Source organism: Acartia tonsa, chromosome 12, assembly GCF_053477335.1.
Source record: "Acartia tonsa isolate MP-2025a chromosome 12, ASM5347733v1, whole genome shotgun sequence".
Taxonomy (NCBI): Eukaryota; Metazoa; Arthropoda; class Copepoda; order Calanoida; family Acartiidae; genus Acartia; species Acartia tonsa.
Genome location: NC_137271.1, coordinates 16,139,005 through 16,158,182, shown reverse-complemented (window position 1 = coordinate 16,158,182; position 19,178 = coordinate 16,139,005). Strand labels below are relative to the sequence as shown.

At 30.0% G+C, this 19,178-nt stretch overlaps 1 protein-coding gene across 3 annotated transcripts; it reads right to left on the bottom strand.

Moving 5' to 3' along the window:
* Positions 1-776: 776 nt before the first annotated feature.
* LOC145333683 (uncharacterized) lies at positions 777-19,178 on the bottom strand. Of its 3 annotated transcripts, none has more exons than XM_080178891.1 (11): positions 19,049-19,178; positions 18,891-18,966; positions 6,660-6,749; positions 4,851-5,018; positions 3,833-4,753; positions 3,620-3,649; positions 3,073-3,195; positions 1,931-2,026; positions 1,447-1,508; positions 1,105-1,183; positions 777-936 (listed from the first exon to the last, which is right to left on the bottom strand). In XM_080178891.1, the coding sequence occupies exons 2-11, from the start codon at positions 18,955-18,957 to the stop codon at positions 932-934; spliced, it is 1,641 nt and encodes a 546-aa protein (XP_080035017.1). In that variant the 5' UTR covers positions 18,958-18,966; positions 19,049-19,178; the 3' UTR covers positions 777-931. The 3 variants fall into 3 exon arrangements, with proteins under 3 accessions (XP_080035017.1, XP_080035018.1, XP_080035019.1); XM_080178892.1 differs by lacking the exons at positions 18,891-18,966; positions 19,049-19,178 and adding exons at positions 6,870-6,945; positions 7,029-7,160; XM_080178893.1 differs by lacking the exons at positions 6,660-6,749; positions 18,891-18,966; positions 19,049-19,178 and adding exons at positions 6,870-6,945; positions 7,029-7,160.

Sequence of the window (19,178 nt, the reverse complement as noted above, 5' to 3'; positions counted from 1 at the left end):
TCTCTTCTGGCTTTAAAAGGTAATGACTTAGTTGTTTGGCATGCATTGTAGTTTAAATTTAGGACCCTTGGTACTTAGCATGAATTGAGCTTAGGCCTTATGTTAGAATTCTAACACTTAGCACAATTCACTGCTTGGGACTTAGGGCACTTTTCTGTCCTACATTACTTATGATTTTAACACTTATCCTGTAAATATTTTCATACTTAACTTATTCACTTGTAATATAAATACACTTTATAAAAACATTTTCCTTCCTTAATACTTAATATACTTATATAATTCCGATCGAATATCAAAACCAACCGATTATTCTTAGATTAAAGCAATATAATACTTCGCGTGGGTCTTTTGTTGAGCCTCCACCAGCTCAACCAAATTCGTATTATACTTGTGGGAATAGAGGGTTAAGCATTCTAACTAGACGAACCGTCTATGTGTATTGCAGTAAAAGTAGGTTTTTAGTAGTACTCATAGAAGAGCGGTCTCCATACCAAAATTTGGACAAACGCCCCATTCGCACTCACAATCTTATTATATAAAGTAGTAAGCTTATTTTTTTCTGTAACAAAGGATCTCACTAACCGCTGAACCGATTTAGTTATCTTTTTCAAATAACTATTATTATCAGTAGATAATTATAAAACAAAAATTGATGGATATTAATCATAAGATCAACAGGGATGTATACAAAACCAGAGAAAAAGAGACATGTTTGCTGAAATAAAACAAACTTGGCAACTGCCTTTGTAAAAATAAAGATGAAAAAGAAGTCATAACTGCCATAATATTTATTTTCATAAAGTAAAAAATTAAAACATAATAAATGCTAAAATTAAACATAAAACATTTTTAAAATTTTTAATGATTTTTCCGACTTTTTTTCATTTTCCAAATCTTTCTGTTCAGTGCCATTCAGCTTGTATATTCCTCAATCTGTAAATAATTTATCTTATAAAAAAAAGATTGATATAATGAATAGAATTAAAAGTTTGAAAATGTCAATTATTCTTTAGTTACAAAATTTTATAATGTGATTATATAAATGTATAATTTTTAAAAATATGCACTTATATAACTTTAGTATAAGCTACATTTTGTTACCTGTAGTCTTACAAACAGCATTAACACCATCCTTCCAACAGTAATAATCATTCATATTCCATCCATAATCTTTCCATAACTAAAACAAAAAAGTACAATGAAAACCACATAAAACCTTTTTAGTTTTTTTAGGAATAGTTTTTTTCCGTTTTTTCTTAAATATTGATCATGTTGGAATGGGTATTTCAAATATTCTTCATTTGGAAACATATTCCTGTAAGTGCAATATTACGAAAGTTTGATACATAATTTTGTTTTATTTTAAGTGAAAATGTATGAATTGCAATTTTCATTATTTTCAAAATTACAACAAAATAAATTCTCTAATAGAAGAATTCTTACCACCAAGCAGTGTTCATCATTGTGATTATTTGGTTCACCAGGAGCCCAATCAAAAAAGATTACTGAAAAAAACTATATATATATATATTATATATCCACAGAAAATATCACCTTCTTAAGAAATAAATAAAGTATAGCTGTTCAATTTTGATTTTTAGTAATAGGTTAGGTCATTCAAAGTTAGGTCACTTAGCCCATCGGGGCTTAATCCAACAGAAAACGTTGTTTTACTATGAAATATATATATATATACTTTTAACATAAACAATGCAAACTAGATTATTGAATATTGGCTATTCCTGTTTATTTGTAGACCTTTTTCTTGTAGGTTACAAATGTAGTTGGCAGTGTTGAAAATTTTTACTGTTGGAAATATTCAATTCCAGTAACATTTTACTGTGAACTGCTAAAGATTGCTAGTTTCAATGCTGGTTTTCTGTTATTTTGCAAAAAAAGACCCAACAAGAACTCATAGAAAATATACCAGGACATCCTTTAGACCATTCCCAACTTCCTTCAGAATCAACATCAGTTCCAGAAATCCATGCTTGCCATTCAACACTACTTTTAGCAAGCAGATCTAATAATAGTTTAGAATTTAGATAAAGTTTTGTTCGCCTTTGATAAAGTATTATAAAAGGACTTTAATATTAATCAGAAATACATTTAAATCTTTAAAATGGTGAACTCACTTCTAGCTAGCGGATCTAATAATACAGTGTGTTTTTTTATGAGAACTTTTTTGAAAGCAATTTCACCCCACTAAGAGTTATCAGAATTTAATGATCAATGGCTTATTTTCTTTGTTTGTAATGCAATTAGTAAAACAACAAAAAAATATTACAGTTTTGATTTAAAAAGTACAGTAAAATGTAAAATTCAAAACTTAGATGACAACATCTAAAAATGGTTTTAGTACATTTTTCTTATGCTCAAATCTTCTACCCTTTGTAAGAAAAAAAATTGGATTTTCAGTAGTCGACTTTGGGGGGCCAGTACTCCCTCCTTGATTGAGATATGGCCTTCAAACTTTGATATATTCTAGTACATGTCCCAATTAGTATCTGTATCAGTTTTTAGTTATATATCTCAACTTTGAAGCGTTTTGCAGCTATTCTTGCAAAAGGTAGAAGATTTGAACATAAGAAAAATGCGCTAAAACCTTTTTTAGATGTTGACTCCTAAGTTTTGAATTTTACATTTTACTTTACTTTTTAAACCAAAACTGTAATAATTTTTGGTGTTTTACTAATTGCATTAAAAAACGAAGAAAATATGCCATTAACCATTAAATTCTGATAACTATAAGTGGGGTAAAATTGCTTTCAAAATAGTTCTCATAAAAAAAACACACTGTATTATAGAATATGGATATATGTTTGTTCTCTTTTATGTAATGTATTATATATTTATTTTTATTATCTAGCAGAAGCACATTTTAATCTTTGGAAATAATGTAAATAAGAATTTGATGAAATTGGATTCTATTTTAAAAAAATTACTTCCTTGCTGAGCCCCCAACATTCTTAGAAATATCTAAACTAACTTCTTAGGCTCGAATTCAAACAGGCTAATTAGGCTAATAAAAAAAATTCATTTTATACCTACATGGCTAGATTTTTATACCTTTGACAAAATTCAATTCTTGGCTTGAATGTATTGTGGCCAGTTCAGCTCCTTCAGATTCACATCTTGCCTTGGCATGATACTGGTCTGGGAATGTCTCTGCAAATACTTTGAAGCAAAACCCTAAATAAATTTAATCATGAAGTCAGTCTTTAAATGACTTTGTTAACACCTAGTAGCAATTTCCTAAATAAATGTAGTATGTTTAGAATTAATCTTAAAGCATATTAGTGTTATTTAAACTTTTTATTTGAAGTAAAATATTTTGCATCATAAATGCATAAAATAGGTGAAAACATTAAAGTTTTTAGTCAGGCCTAGCTATTCTAACAATCAATTCTACAAAAAATCACGAAACCTTTGAAAGTATGGTGGCGATATATTTTTTTTCTTCATGTAACTGAAGTGGGATGGGTAAGAAGGGGGTTATGGGGAAATTTTCCTTTAGAATTGTTTGTCAGAATATCATTCCCTTTTCCCTGGTTTTTAGTAAATACTTAAAACATAAGAAAATATTATGAAGAACAAAATTAACAAATGACTTTACCATTGTAACTAGACCATCCAACTTTACAAGCTAAAACAAGAAAAATCACAGGTTAAAATTAAACTATAAGGATTTTATTGTAATTAATGAAATCTTGATTCAAAATTAATTTGAAGAGTTGAATAAAAAGCAAAAATTTTACAAAATACTTCTAAAATCAAAATAAAAAAATAATCAATCAACTTTAAACAAAAATATAAGAACATATATTACCTTTGCAGTTTGAGCAACTAGTTGCTGGACAATTAGGACAATCTGCAGGATGTGTTACTGTAGCATTTCTTACAGTAGGAGTTGTTTCTGGAGAATTTGTTACTGTAGTATTTGTTACTGTAGGAGTTGTTTCTGGAGAATTTGTTACTGTAGTATTTGTTACTGTAGGAGTTGGTTCTGGAGGATTTTTTACTGTAGTATATGTTACTTTAGGAGTTGTTTCTGGAGGATTTGTTACTGTAGTATATGTTACTGTAGGAGTTGGTTCTGGAGGATTTTTTACTGTAGTGTTTGTTACTGTAGGAGTTGTTTCTGGAGAATTTGTTACTGTAGGAGTTGGTTCTGGAGGATTTTTTACTGTAGCATTTGTTACTTTAGGAGTTGTTTCTGGAGGATTTGTTACTGTAGTATTTGTTACTGGAGGAGTTGTTTCTGTAGGATTTGTTACTGTAGTATATGTTACTGTAGGAGTTGGTTCTGGAGGATTTTTTACTGTAGTATTTGTCACTGGAGGAGTTGTTTCTGGAGGATTTGTTACTGTAGGAGTTGTTTCTGGAGGATTTGTTACTGTAGTATTTGTTACTGTAGGAGTTGGTTCTGGAGGATTTTTTACTGTAGTATTTGTTACTGGAGAAACCGATTCTGGAGGATTTGTTATTGTAGTAGTTGTTACTGTAGGAGTTGTTACTGTAGGCGTTGTTACTGTAGTAGTTGTTATTGTAGGAGTTGTTGCTGTAGGATCTGTTACTGTAGGATCTACTACTGTAGTATTTGTTACTGTAGGATCTGTTACTGTAGGATCTGGAGTTGGACATGTTACTTTGGGAGGACATGTTACTGGTGGAGGACATGTTGTTGGAGTCATTGTTTTCGGTGCATTACAGTTGTTTATACCAAAGCTTGAATACTTACCTCCGTTTGCTATAAAAAAGGAAGTTATCTCATAATTTCATTGGTTAAATTAGAATTAAAAAATTTGCACATATTTGTTTAGTATTTTTCACATTGAAAAATTTACCTTTTTTGAAGACACTTATTTTGCATTTCTTAGATTTCTTATTGTATTGCCACAGTAAACACTGTGTCTCAGCTTTGCAGGCTTCGGAACAATTTTCGGCTGAATCTTGAAATTTTATATTCTGCTTTATGATATTTGGTTTTCCATCATAAACCCCACAATTAGATTCTAAAAAAAAACATTTGTAATTAAAATTATTTTATAGTAAAACAACATTTTTACTTCAATTTCATTTATCTTTAACTTAAAGTTTCATGCTTTCGCAATCTTCAGAATGGTACTAATAGTTTTTATAACATAATTGGATGATTTTTCAAAAATTTTAGGAGATTTTTCATCATATTTAATTTTACATAAAAAAATACTAATTTTGAACAGCTATATTCTTTAGTTTCTTAAGTAGGTGATATTTTCTGTGGATACACTTAGAAAAAATTTCATGCCGTGTATTGAGAATAGATTCTTTGTCTGAATATAAGATTGCAACTTTTTCCATAAGACACAGTTGACATTTATTAGAGCCAGGATCAAAGGGTGGCTGCATAGAAAGGATACTCCACTTGATGTTATATTGTTGTCTTAACCTCTTTTCGAGGAAGCTTTGTGTTTATCAAGTTCGAAATTAATTCCTTATCATTATCCTAAAACTAAGCGCAAATGTCGTCTTTTTTGGCTTTCCTCTCATAATGTGGCGCGGCATGGATTGTTTATATATTTTGATGCGCACGTTCGTTACTTTTGAATGAGATATGAGTGTGTGAAGGTTTCGGAGAATAAAATTGGGCCTATCATTGGTCTCATAGTGTGTGAACGACCCTAGTATACCAGGGATTTGAAACCATAAGAACTTCAGGTAGAATTTGTTAATTTTATTAGGAAGAATGGTGTATAGGACGATTATATGTAGTTTTAAAAAGGCTTTAGCCAGCTAAGCATGAAACTTAATTATGATTAGTATATGTTTTAGTAATTTTTATGTGCCTTTATTTTTGCATTTAACAATGATTTATTAAACCAAATAATTTTCCTTTAAAGCCAAAGTTTCCAAAGATTCTTAATCGTAGAGAAAAATGATTTTTAAAAAAGCAATTAAGATTACGTGGTTATAAATAACTGGAATTATGAACTAATTGATTTTGTAATTTCAGGACTTTGAAATAATTTCATCAATAAATCTATATTCAAACCTGCTGTTGAAACTTGATGGTTCCTGGTATTGGGGGTTTGTATGTTCGCCAACAGATCTCGAGAACTTCCCGCTAATTCGGAAGTCAAACTCAACCAAAGTGTCATGGTTGAGACAATTGTAACTTGTCATTTTTTAATTGCCAAATATAACCAGATAGTTTTGTAGAATTTTGGAGGTGAGATTATTGAAGGTAGAGTTGTGGCATGGTTGTTATATCTTAATTTGAAAGTTGTTGAGGCCGTTACAATATACTTTTTGGTAGATTGGTCTGTTTGAACATCAGCTTGGTAGACTAAAGAATCAGTTAAGCATTTTACTTCAAGTGGACAAGTTGTCCCTCTCCTACAGTTACAATCAGCTTCAGTTGTATGATTTGTCTGTCCAAGAACTTTCTTATTATGGCTTGTGATTATGCTGGCCATAATAGGCATACAACTGTAGGAGATTTTGATGGTGTTTCGGCTGAAACACTTTTTAAAGACTCTCCTTTCCAATATTTGTGAACACAGCTGTATTGTAAGGAATATTACACCATATAACTTTTCTTGTTCTGGTGCGGTTTTGTTGACTATTATTTTGTTGCCTATCATTATTTGGAAAAATAAACTTGTGTTTCTAACCTGATGTTTCTAGGGCTTCTTGGTAGAAATGTTTTTCAGAATCAAACAGATTGTTCTTACTTGGCAGGTCTAAGGAACTAAATCTCTTCTCTAATTTTATGAATATGTTTAAAAGCTGAACTAATATTTTATAGTTAACAACAAATTATTTATTAATTAAAAAATTAAACATAGCACATGAATCGTTTTTATATTTTCTAAAAATAGAACCTTGTGCGTAAGATGTGCATTTACAACAAACTGCTATGGTCAGCCAGGTGAATAACACAATATTCATTTTCTGAATCTAAACAAAAAAATTTATATTCTACTTTTTTATTTTTGAAGGATAAAATTGCAAGGTGGAAAAGTTTAAACTAAAAGATTTACCTTCACATTCAAATGATGAGCAGAGAATGATACATTATAGAAACTACAACCTAGTTTTAATAGAGAAAACAAGTGTTTCTTTATAATTTGCTAGCAGCAACCATAAAGATCTCCAGTGGCATTTGAGTGAAGGACAGTTAGCCCCCCACTAATTTTAGTTCTCACTGAAAAAAAAAAGCGAGGAAAGGGTTTTAGGGGAGCTATTTAACTTGAGATGATGGAGTTTACCGGATACTATCCCCCAAAATAGCGATATATATAGTAGTTATTTATCGAATTTCCGAAATATTGATAAATGTTGGAAGGCTTTTATACAAAATCTAAATTAGCTTAGTTTTGATCACATGATCTAACAAGATGTTTCTCACTCTCTCTTCCCCCCCTCATTCTGGGGACAGGGAAGAAAGAAATCTCTTCCCGTACAATATTACATAAATACTTAATTTTGTTGTTTCATCCATATTTTTAAAAGCGAAGCTTTTCTATAATTAGGGTCGGTCCGTCATGGATAGTTTTTTTCATTAATTTAGGCATGTTAGAATTGTCCTATCGATTTCAAATTTTGCATGGTGATTCCTTTAGTAGTTAGGTACGATTTAGAAAGCGTAGCAACTCTATAATCATTACCAAAATGTCCGTACGTCCATTTTAAACATGTTGATTTTTTTAGCAAAAAATTTTTATGTGAACTAATCATCTGATTGATCTGATTTTTGGTATATTGATTCCTGGGACAACAAAGTGTAATGTAATAAGCGAAGCAACCCAAAATCAACCTAAAAATTTAAGTATGTCCATAAACATTGTCCTGAATCAAGCAGTTTTTTTCAACAAATTTACTTACATTTTTGCTTTGACCCCTATACATATATATTATAATTATTCAGTTCTGACACTATACAAGCGTTAATGTACGTTTGTCCTACCGTTTCAGTGCTTCGCTTTTATGGATGTTGTCATCCTTGTTATGTTAAAAATCAATTGTTCTTTGAGGAAGATACTGATTCTATCTTTATTCATAAGGTTAATTTTTTATATTATTAAGTATTGATTTAATGTTTGTGTATTCATTAAGATCTCGCTAACTAAATAACTACAAACAAAACCAATTAAGTTCACTATTTAGGGAAGCTTAACTTATAGAATAGTTTTAGGCTATTTTTACATTTAAATTTAAGTCTTATGGTTGTTTTAGGCTATTTTGTATGCTGAAAGCATTTCTAATAGTATTTTTTATAGGGTTTTGCTATAGAAATGTTTTTGTATGTAGTTTAAGATTTCTTTAACCATTGAACCAATTAATTTCTGCAAGTAATTCATGATTCACATAGGCCATAGAATCGTTTTAGGCTATTTTTTTCTGTCCTTCCTTAACCTTTGTGAATTGAGCCTCTAGATGTTAGGGGCGCAGCCATTAGTTACTTATTCTTATATGAAATATTTTGTTATTTTTAGTTTGTAAGAAGTACAATTATGAATTGTCTACATTTAGTTGCTAGAGTACGCATGCATAGAATGTAATATAATTTTAATTATAAAACATAAACTTTGCACTAAAGGTAACAATTCTGTACATAGTTAAAAGTAGAACATACCTGTCCGTCCGTCTGTCCATCTTAAGCCAAAGATTACTATAACTATTGAACTCTTTAGGGAAAATAACTAATGGTCCTGTGGTGGTTTTAAGCTATTTTCTTGGGGTTGGTAAAGAAATAAATACAATGTAAACTAGTAAAGATTTCTTGTTTAAAGCTTAGTATTCCTAAATTTGTGGTCTTCATGGGCCATATTTGTTAATGTATTGGGGTGGGTTTAGGCTATTTTATTCACATTATTTGCCCTCTGCTAGAAGCTAGATACATATAATATAATAACTAATGTGTCCTACTAATTGTCATATGTTAGATAAAGCCTACTGATTTCCATTCTGCCTGCATTAATTTCTGTGATGACATTTCCAAATGTTGGTGCATGCTTGCATATAGAGCAATTTTAAGATGAAATCTAATCATTACATTATAACAATGTTGTTAAATGTTAGCTTTAAATAAATGTTGATATTATTTATCTATGTTTATTTTTTGTTGATTAAACTACTCTATAAAGTTTTTTGGAATGTTTTGTTAGTTTTAAGTCAGGAAAATAAATATAAAATAATATTTTTGTGGCAAGCAAAAAGGTCATAAATTTTTGTTAATTGCAACTGAAAATCATGTACAGGTTTCATGATTTTTTTCAAATTAATCTCGTTGTATGTAGAAACTGTTTTTAGGTGTGTTTGAATATATCTGTTAGCGTTTGGGGCGGGGAAAAAGCTTTGGATTCTTCTGTATCAAAAAAATACCCCAAATAATTTAGCTGGATATTATATGTGATTGAATGGATCCTCTAATTATTATTTTTTTTCTTCTCCATTCTAGTTATAGTAAAATTTTGGAATAAAAATTGTCTTTTTGTCTATTCCTTTTTTTCAAAATATGAAATAACGTCTAATAAGAAAATGGAACAAAAATATTGGAAAGAAAATTACTTTTTTTTCAAAATTAATTCTAAGCATATTGGTAAAATAAATATTTGGGAAAGGAAATTATTTTTTTTCTAGTTAACAAATTTCATTATCTGCAGTTTGTTTAAGTTAAAATAATATATAAGTTGTTAATTTACTTATCTATTTTGTCATTTTCATTCATTTAAGAGTGTTATATTTTTAGTAATATTTTGAATACCGATTCATAATAGAAAATTCTCTGAACTTATTCATTTCTAAATTCTGATACTTGTAACAAAAGATTGAATCTAGGGGCATATATGTTGACACTAAATAGCTAGTATCATTTTATATCATTTGTGAAACAAATACACTAAAAAAAATTAATGAAAATTGGACCAAAGGACAGTCAAGATTGACTTTAAAGGCCCTGTATTGGTAATTTGGTGGTTTTCAGAAAGGAACGAAATATCCTTTTTGGAATTTTGATGGGATTATTCATTTTATGAGTGATATGTATTGAGATTAATGGTATAAGGTTTTGAAGACAACTTTTGTGTATTTACATCAAAATTGTGCATGGCATTCTATTGTTTATGTTTGGTAGCCATATTGGGTTGTGGATTTTTGTTGAATAGTTGGAAAGATTAAGTTAAGAGACATTTAAAAAAAATGTATAGTCATTTTTTTAGCCAAAAAAAGCGAATAAACATGTTTTTTAAAAACCCGTATATTTTTTATTTTTACTACACATCATATTTTAGATATACCAAAGAATTTTACTTTTTGCTTTAATTGAGCAATACCAAAGTGTTTGTAAATGCAAATTAGATTTTTAAATGAATATTAATAAGCATTTTTGATTATTTTGCACATAAACATAATAAACTGTAATAATTATGTATTTTTTTTTCTACATAGTCTCCACCGATTTTATAGTTTCAATAAAAAATGATGTACAAACTGTTTTGAAATTCATCTCATTCCTGGCAAAGTATCTCTATGACCTAGGCGTCCAATACGTCCTGGTTTGAAAGTCGGCTTGTTTTGATGACAGCTGTAACAGGCCCTGTAGCACAGTTACCCCAATTTTGTCAATGTTGTTAAATGGTTTATTCATATTATTGAAAAAATCATACATGATAAGATAATAAAAATACAAACAATTAAAGAAAATGCAAATAAAATAAATATATTTATAAATGAAATTAATGTAATTTTAAATGTGTATTAAGTTAATTGTAAAATTAATCTGTAATTTACTGCTAATAAATCATATCATCATGAGTGAAACAAAAGCTTTTCATGAAATGCACTTGAATGTATTTCTTATTTCTATTCAATTCAGGTTGCAATGAATCATTAACACAAGTGGTTAACAATTGCATAACAAAGAAACGAACTGAGTATTTCTTTTATTTTCTTATTTTAATGTTCATGAATCATTTGCTATATTGTTTTATACTTTTTTAATTATAAAGGTTTCGTGACTTTTTAAATGAAAAGTTTTTGAGCTCTGTAACTATTTTGGTCAAACCCGCGTGGCTCAACACGTTTCTTCTTTTCGTCGGGAAGGTGAGGGGTTCGAATCTCAACTAAACATCACATCATGACTAAGGAACTTAAATTGGTTCCTACTGCTGCTATGTGTGGTATGCGACATTAAGAGTTAGAGTACAATACAAATACAGTTTGACTAGACTATCTCTCTAATGTTTTTTTTTAATTTTTTTAGAGAGAATTTCAAGTATAAACTATTGTGTGATTATATTGCTTTGTCCCTAATCTCTACAGAAGTTAGGAATACATAGTTTAGAAGAAATGAATAAAAGTAAAGGATAAAATCCTCTCTAATTTCGCTCTCAACAAGGGAGAGAGAGAGAAGGGACAATGGGCTGTTTATTACACAAGTCTTCATAGTCTTATAATAACGTTTTCTTATTCGTTGGCTTTAAAACTTTGGGGACCATAGTGAATTTTTATTGGTTGTTTCATTAATTTGAGTGTTCAAAAGTTTCAACCACTAATTTTAATGTACAGAAGGGGTAATTTTTTTGTATCATCATTGGGGATGTTCATCGATTTTTCGGCCATAGTCTTATCTCTTTAGATACCTGACTCTTTTTTTTTAAATGACAGGTTTGGTGATTTTTCAATAAAAAAAAATATTTAAAGGTTTGAGAGCCCCAGAAGGTAATCATACGAGGGGCTCTAACCCTGAGGGCCCAATTACCTTACCCCGCGGAGCAATCACCTAACCTAACCTAATTTAAAATAACCCTATCAAAAGCTGTTGTGAAAATTCGACGAAACGCCCCATGTATCAGGTACAACAATGAAATTCTATACCAAAATAGTGTAAATAAAAACCTGTATCCTTGATTTGATGGCATCCATTGGAAAAACACATGTCCAAAAAGTCATTCCTAAAATCATATTAATCAAATTCAGGGACTTTAAGGTTTTAATTGTGATGTATTTTTCAGCTTTTAAAGGTTGAATTTAACTTGATTAGATGATATAATTAACATCCTTGGTCGTATCCATGAATTAATTTAAAGGAAAAGATATTAAACTTATTAAAAAATAAATATTTATCATGACGACATTAAAAACAACTTTTCCATCTTACTAATCTTACTAATAAATTCAAAATCTATCTATCTATCTATCTATCTATCTATCTATCTATCTATCTATCTATCTATCTATCTATCTATCTGGTGGCAGCATTGCCTGTCTGGCGGCTGCTATAATAGCCAGACAAAACTATAATTCTATAAACTGCATAACCATGAAATTTATTGACTTTGTTAGTAATTATATCAAGTAAATTTTAAATTATTTTCAACAACTTAGACTTAACGGTTTGCTGCAAAGTGCCAGAAAGCACAAAACTTTTTTTATTTGGGGGTAAAAATTGTTTAGGCACACCCAGTACATTGTTTAATTATAAGGCCATTACAAACTATGTTTTTTTTATCAAGGTTCAGAACTGTTTTAATCTGGTGGAACTATAAATTCTTTTGATTTTGGGCTGTGGTAAAAAATCTTGATAGTGGAGGTAAATATGCGTGCAAAGCGCACTGAAACTTTTATTTTAGGGATTATTTATTGGGGGGGGGGAGTACCCCCAAGGCAGGAGTAAATTTTATATACGGGGGGGGGGGGGGGAGTAAAATGGAAAAAAATCCCCCCTTCCCTTGTATGTCCTTGTGTTAGGTTGTATTAGTTATGACTACAATGTAGTTTTCAGTCTTAATCATTTAATTCAAATTTATCTAAATAGTTTCATGCCTATATTCAGTATGGCTCCAAAAATGGTATATATCTGCAGATTAGAACTGGTTCTCAGCCATATACGATGCGATAAATAACTATTATATAGCAAATTTTAAAAAGAAAAATTTTATTTGTAAATTACGTCATATTCTCTAAATATTTCTGATGTAATGTAAGACTGAATACGTTCGAAGTAGCATGGCTTTTATTAAAAATTAGACAAGAATTTTACAATCAAAATTATATATCACACTTCTAAAAAAAAAAAAATCAAACACACAAACGTGTCTTTTTTTTAGCTTTTCATGTTGCACTAAAACCTTACAGACAGACAGACCAAGAGAATAGACTAGTATGCAGGGGCATCCAAGCTTTTTAATTTGGGGGGGGGGGGGTGGAAATTTTTTTAAGAGGGGGGGTAATTTGTGTTTGGGGGGGGGGGATAAAATGCCGCAAATTTTTTGTTACCCCCCCCCCCCAAAATTTTTACCCTGGGGGTAAAATTTGCTTGAAATCTGTTGGCAGGGGTAAAATTTTTTTTTTTGGGGGGGGGTAATTTAATAATGTAAAAAGGTACCTACCTAATAATGAAATACAATCAATAATACAAAGTAGTGTCTGTCCATCTGTCCGTCCGTCTGAAACTTAAGATCTCGGTAACCACTGAACCGATTGGATTCTACTCTTCAGGGTGTATACCTACTGGTCCTGTGGTGGTTTTAGGCTATTTTTTTGGGGGGTGGGACACCCCCAACCCCCCAAAAACTAAAAAAATTCTTCCCCCATTTTTTTTGCAGAAGATTTCCCTGGTCCTTTTACGAATTTCACCTTAATTTTTTTTGATCATCTCTTGGGGCAAAGCCCCTAGAGGCTAGGGGCGAAGCCGCTAGTTGAATATACAGTAGTAAAAATGTGCGTGAAGCGCACCAACATTTTTTTGATAGGAACGTGAGTAACCGCAAGAACCAAATTAACCCAACTTTCAAGCTATCCATAGACACGGAGGCTCTTATTTGGACCACAATTGAGTCTATAACGACGTTTTTTACCTTATTGGAAATTTCATGACGATTCATCTAGGGCTGTCAGCGCCAATCCATAGTCTAAAATGAGTTTTAAAGTTCTCCAATCTTCCTTTGATTGGGCACGTATTGAGGCTTTGCTGAAAGATGGAATTTCAGTTCACTCCTCCAGGTTGTTTTTGGTCTACCTGAGATGAGTTTTAGAAAAATGAATACCGCGTTTTTTCGGCATTTTTTAGACATTGATTGATTGAACGAAGACGATAGAATTTCAACAGAGTAACAACAAATATTTTAGCCAATTGTACAATGTCTAACACAGCTCTTAAAAGATGCATTAATTAATATGCAGCAAAAATGAAATGAAGATAATTTGTTTTTCTTCTATGAAGGCCGTAAGAACAAAAGCGAAATAAGTAAATAAATAGTTGTATACTCTGTTTAGTCAAATAATCAATCAAGAAACGCGGCATTCATCTTTCAAAAACCCATCTCGGGTTTCCTCTTACCTATGTGGGAGTTCCAAGTCAAGGCTTGATTGGTTATATCATCATGCCCTTTCCTTAGAGTGTGCCCCAACCATCTCCATTTTCTCTGTTTTATTGTCAGTTTGATGTCTGACATTTCACTGCGCTCTAAAAGCTCAGCATTTGTGCTCTTAAGTAAGTACTATATGGGTCCCTGAAATCGAGAACCGAGAAATAATCACAATTTTTGACGTTTTTGACATCTTAAAATCTGCCACGTTTTACTTTGATGGAGTACTACGGCCAAGCCATTTCAGATAGAGAGCTCTAGTCTTTTTTAGTGTCTTACTTATGTATCTAACAGTATCTTCAGAAAGTTTAATATGCCTATCTCACCTACAAATGGGCTGAGGTCAGATCTAGTGGGCCCTAGCCGAGAATAAAGATTAAACCACCAGAACACCCAAGAAAGTAAAGATTTTATTTTATTATCAGTAGATAATGGAAATACAAAATGATAGACATTAATCATCAGATTATGTTTGCTGAAATAAAACAAACTTAGCAACTGCCTTTGTTAAAATAAAGATGAAAAAAAAGTCATAATTGCCATAAAATTTATTTTCATAAAGTAAAAATTAAAACATAATAAATGCTAAAATTAAAGATAAAACATTTTTAAAATCGTTTAATGATTTTTCCGACTTTTTTTTCCATTTTCCAAATCTTTCTGTTCAGTGCCATTCAGCTTTTATATTACTCAATCTGCAAATAATTTGTCTTATAAAAAAAGATTAATATAATGAATAAAATTAAAAGTTTGAAAATGTCAATTATTCTTTAGTTACAAAATTTTATAATCTGATTATGAAAATTTCTAATTTAAAAAAAAATATGCACTTATATAACTTTAGTACAAGCTACATTTTGTTACCAGTAGTCTTACAAACAGCGCCACCAACTTCCCAAGAACATGTGAAATCATTCCATTTCCATCCCGAAGGTTTCCATACCTAAAACAAAAAAGTATAATGAAAACCACATAAAATCTTTTTATTTTTTTAGGAATAGTTTTTTCGTTTTTTTCTTAAATATTGATCATGTTGAGATGGGTATTTCAAATATTCTCATTTGGAAACATATTCCTGTAAGTTTGATGCATAATTATGTTTTATTTTAAGCTTTCTTACCACTAAGCAGTCTTCATTATTAAAGGAATTACTTGGTTCACCAGATTTCCAATTGAAATAGGTGACTGAAAAAAACTATATGTATATCCACAGAAAATATCACCTTCTTTAGAAAATAAAGAATGTAGCTGTTCAATATTAGTATTTTTTATGAAACAAATTAAATCTCCTAAGTTTTTTTTTTAAATCATCTAATTTTGTTATAAAAATCATTAGTATTTTTTATGAAAATTGCAAAAGCATGAAATTTTCAGTTAAAGATAAATAAAATTAAAGTGAAAAGGTTGTCTTACTATAAAATATATAATAATAATGTTTATATATATATACTTTTAACATAAACAATGCAAATAAGATTAAATAAACTATAGAATATTGGCTATTCCTGTTTATTTGTAGACCTTTTTCTTATAGGTTAGTTTAAATGCTGATTTTCTGTTATTTTGCAAAAAAAGACCCTACAAGAACTCATAGAAAATATACCAGGACATCCTTTAGACCATTCCCAACTCCCTTCAGAATCAGCATCAGTTCCAGCAATCCATGCATTATATTCAACACTACTTCCATCAAGCAGATCTAATAATAGTTAGGAATATAGATAAAGTTTTGTTTGCCTTTGAAAAAGTATTATAAAAGGACTTTAATATAAATCAGAGATGGGGTTTTGAAAGATGAATGCCACGTTTTTTTCGACTTTCATGTTGCATTATCCATATAAAAACTAGGCCAGGACCTAATTTATGGCCAGGTTTCCTATCCTTTATCCCTGCCTTGATAAAATATCTAAACTAACTTCTCAGGTTCCAATTCAATTAGGCTAATAAATAAAATTTTATTTTATACATGGCTAGATATTTTACCTTTGACAAAATTCATTTCTTGGCTTGAATGTATTGTGGCCAGTTCAGCTCCTTCAGATTCACATCTTGCCTTGGCATGATACTGGTCTGGGAATGACTCTGAAAATACTTTGTAGCAAAACCCTAAATAAATGTAGTCATTAAACCAGTCTTTGAATGACTCTGTTAACACCTAGTAGCAATTTCCTAAATAAATGTAGTTGATTTAGTACGTTTAGAGTTAATCTTAAAGCATATTAGTGTTAATTAAACTTTTTATTTAAAGTTAAATGTTTTGCATCATAAACACATAAAATAGGTGAAAGCATTAAAGTTTTTAGTCAGGCCTAGCTATTCTAACAATCAATTCTACAAAAAATAACGAAACCTTGAAAGTATGGTGGGGGTATATTTTGTTTTTTTCTTTATGTAAATAAAGTGGGGTGGGTAAGAAGGGGGTTGTGGGGAAATTTTCCTTTAGAATTGTTTGTCAGAATATCATTCCCTTTTCCCTGGTTTTTAGTAAATACTTAAAACATTTAAGAAAATATTATGAGTAACAAAATTAAAAAAAAACTTTACCATTGTAACTAGACCATCCATTTTTACAAGCTAAAACATAAAAAATCACAGAATAAAATTAAATTCTAGTAATACAAATACAAAATACTTCTAAAATTAGAATAAGAAAAATAATCATTCAACTAAAATTGTAACAAAAATATAATAAAATATATTACCTTTGCAGTTTGAGCAACTAGTTGCTGGACATGTTACTGGAGGTGGACATGCTGGACAAGTTGTTGGTGAATTACAGTTTTTTATACCAAAGCTTGATTGCTCATGTCCGTTTGCTATATAAAATCTCATAGTTTCATTGGTTAAATTAGAACAAAAAAATTTGCACATATGTCTAGTATTTTTCACATTGAAAAATTTACCTTTTTTGAAGACACTCAGTAAGCATTTCTTAGATGTCTCATTGTATTCCCACAGTAAACACTGTGTCTCAGCTTCGCACGCTTCAGAACAATTTTTGGCTGAATCTTGATTTTCTAAATTCTGCTTTATAATATTTGGTTTTCCATCATAAACCTCACAATAAGATTCTAAAATTGTAATTATTATTATTAATGTGTTTAAAAGCTGAATTAATCTTTTATAGTTGTTAACAAAAAATTATTTATTAATTGAAATAATAGCTGCACGAGATACATTTAAAGAGTTATTGTACTTTGAGTAGTGAACTTTAATATGAATTAGTAAAATATGTTAGGCATTGGATAGATATGATTATGTGTAAACGAATTTGTAACTTTGACCTGGCCAACATCTAAAAAAGTTATTTTTCACATAAATTACATGAGAATGGTCTATTTTTTCCCAATATATATACCCAAAACACCAGTTTTATAGAATGATTTGTCGCATAATTCACAAGTGTTATAAAAAAATGAACAGGGCTCCCTTAGGGCAAGTTCTCTAAAGTTACTTTAAAAAATATAAAAAATAACATCCGGTTCTTTTTAGGACAGGTTTGTAAGTTTAAAAGTTTAAAGTTCTATTAATAAGTATAGGCGATATACAGTTGTATTATTGACAAAAAAAAGTTTTCGCCATTTATAACATGAAAATACGTTAAAAATAAAAATGTAAGTTTTTTTTTGAGGAAAATCATTGGTCAAACCTTTTAATTTTTATCAATAACTTTATATTATGCATTTTTACCTTATTTAAAAAAGAAAAAACTAAGAGTTCATTACATTTTTAGTAGCGAAGCTACTCTATAATTTATAATTTGAAACGTGATTTTCTCGGCTCCTATAAAAGATAAAAGGCTGAATTTTTTGACATCATTTCCATTATTAAGGAGCACAATTAACTATAAAACATCAATGGCGGCAGGACCGCTTTTTAGCAGGTTTTAGGCTATTTTTGTATTTTTCACATTTTTCTCCATATCTTTAGTGTTTATGGTCCGATTTCCATAATTTTTTCATTTATAGTATAAAAATTAAATTTCCTGTCGTTTAAAGAAAACAACTATGACGGTCAGACTGCCTTTAAGCAGGTTTTAGGTTATTTTTGTATTTTTCACATTTTTCTTCATACCTTTGGTGTTTATGGCCCGATTTCCAAAGTTTTTCAGTTATAGATATTAAAATTAAATTTCCTATCGTTTTAAGAAAACATCAATGGTCTTTTTGCAGGTTTTTGGCTATTTTTATATTTTTCACATTTTTCCTCATACCTTTGGTGTTTATGGTCCGTTTTTTAAAATTTTTGTAGTTAAAAATATCAAAATTAAATTTCCCGTTGTTTTGAGCATCCAGTGTGTAATTTACTTTGACCGTCAGTCTGTTAGTCATAGTACTGAAATATAAATATTAAGAAATTAAAAACAAATGTTGAAAAGGTTTTGTGATTTTTTTCCTAATATACAAGCTTTTGACAACTAATATCTAAATTCTTATTTAATTGTTTGTGCTTCGCTACTTATGAATGTTGTCATCCTTGTTTTCAATGCACTTTGTTCAACTATCTCTTTAATTAATACGACCTAGTTTTAACCTTGTGCGTAAGATGTGCATATACAACAAACTGCTATGGTCAGCCAGGTGAATAACACAATATTCATTTTCTGAATCTAAACAAAAAAATTATATTCTACTTTTTTATTTTTGTAGGATAAAATTACAAGGTGGAAAAGTTTAAACTTAAAGACTTACCTTCACTTTCAAATGATCAGCAGAGAATGATACATTATAGAAACTACAACCTAGTTTTAATAGAGAAAACAAGTGTTTCTATATAATTTGCTAGCAGCAACCCTCCAGTAGATCTCCAGTGGCATTTGAG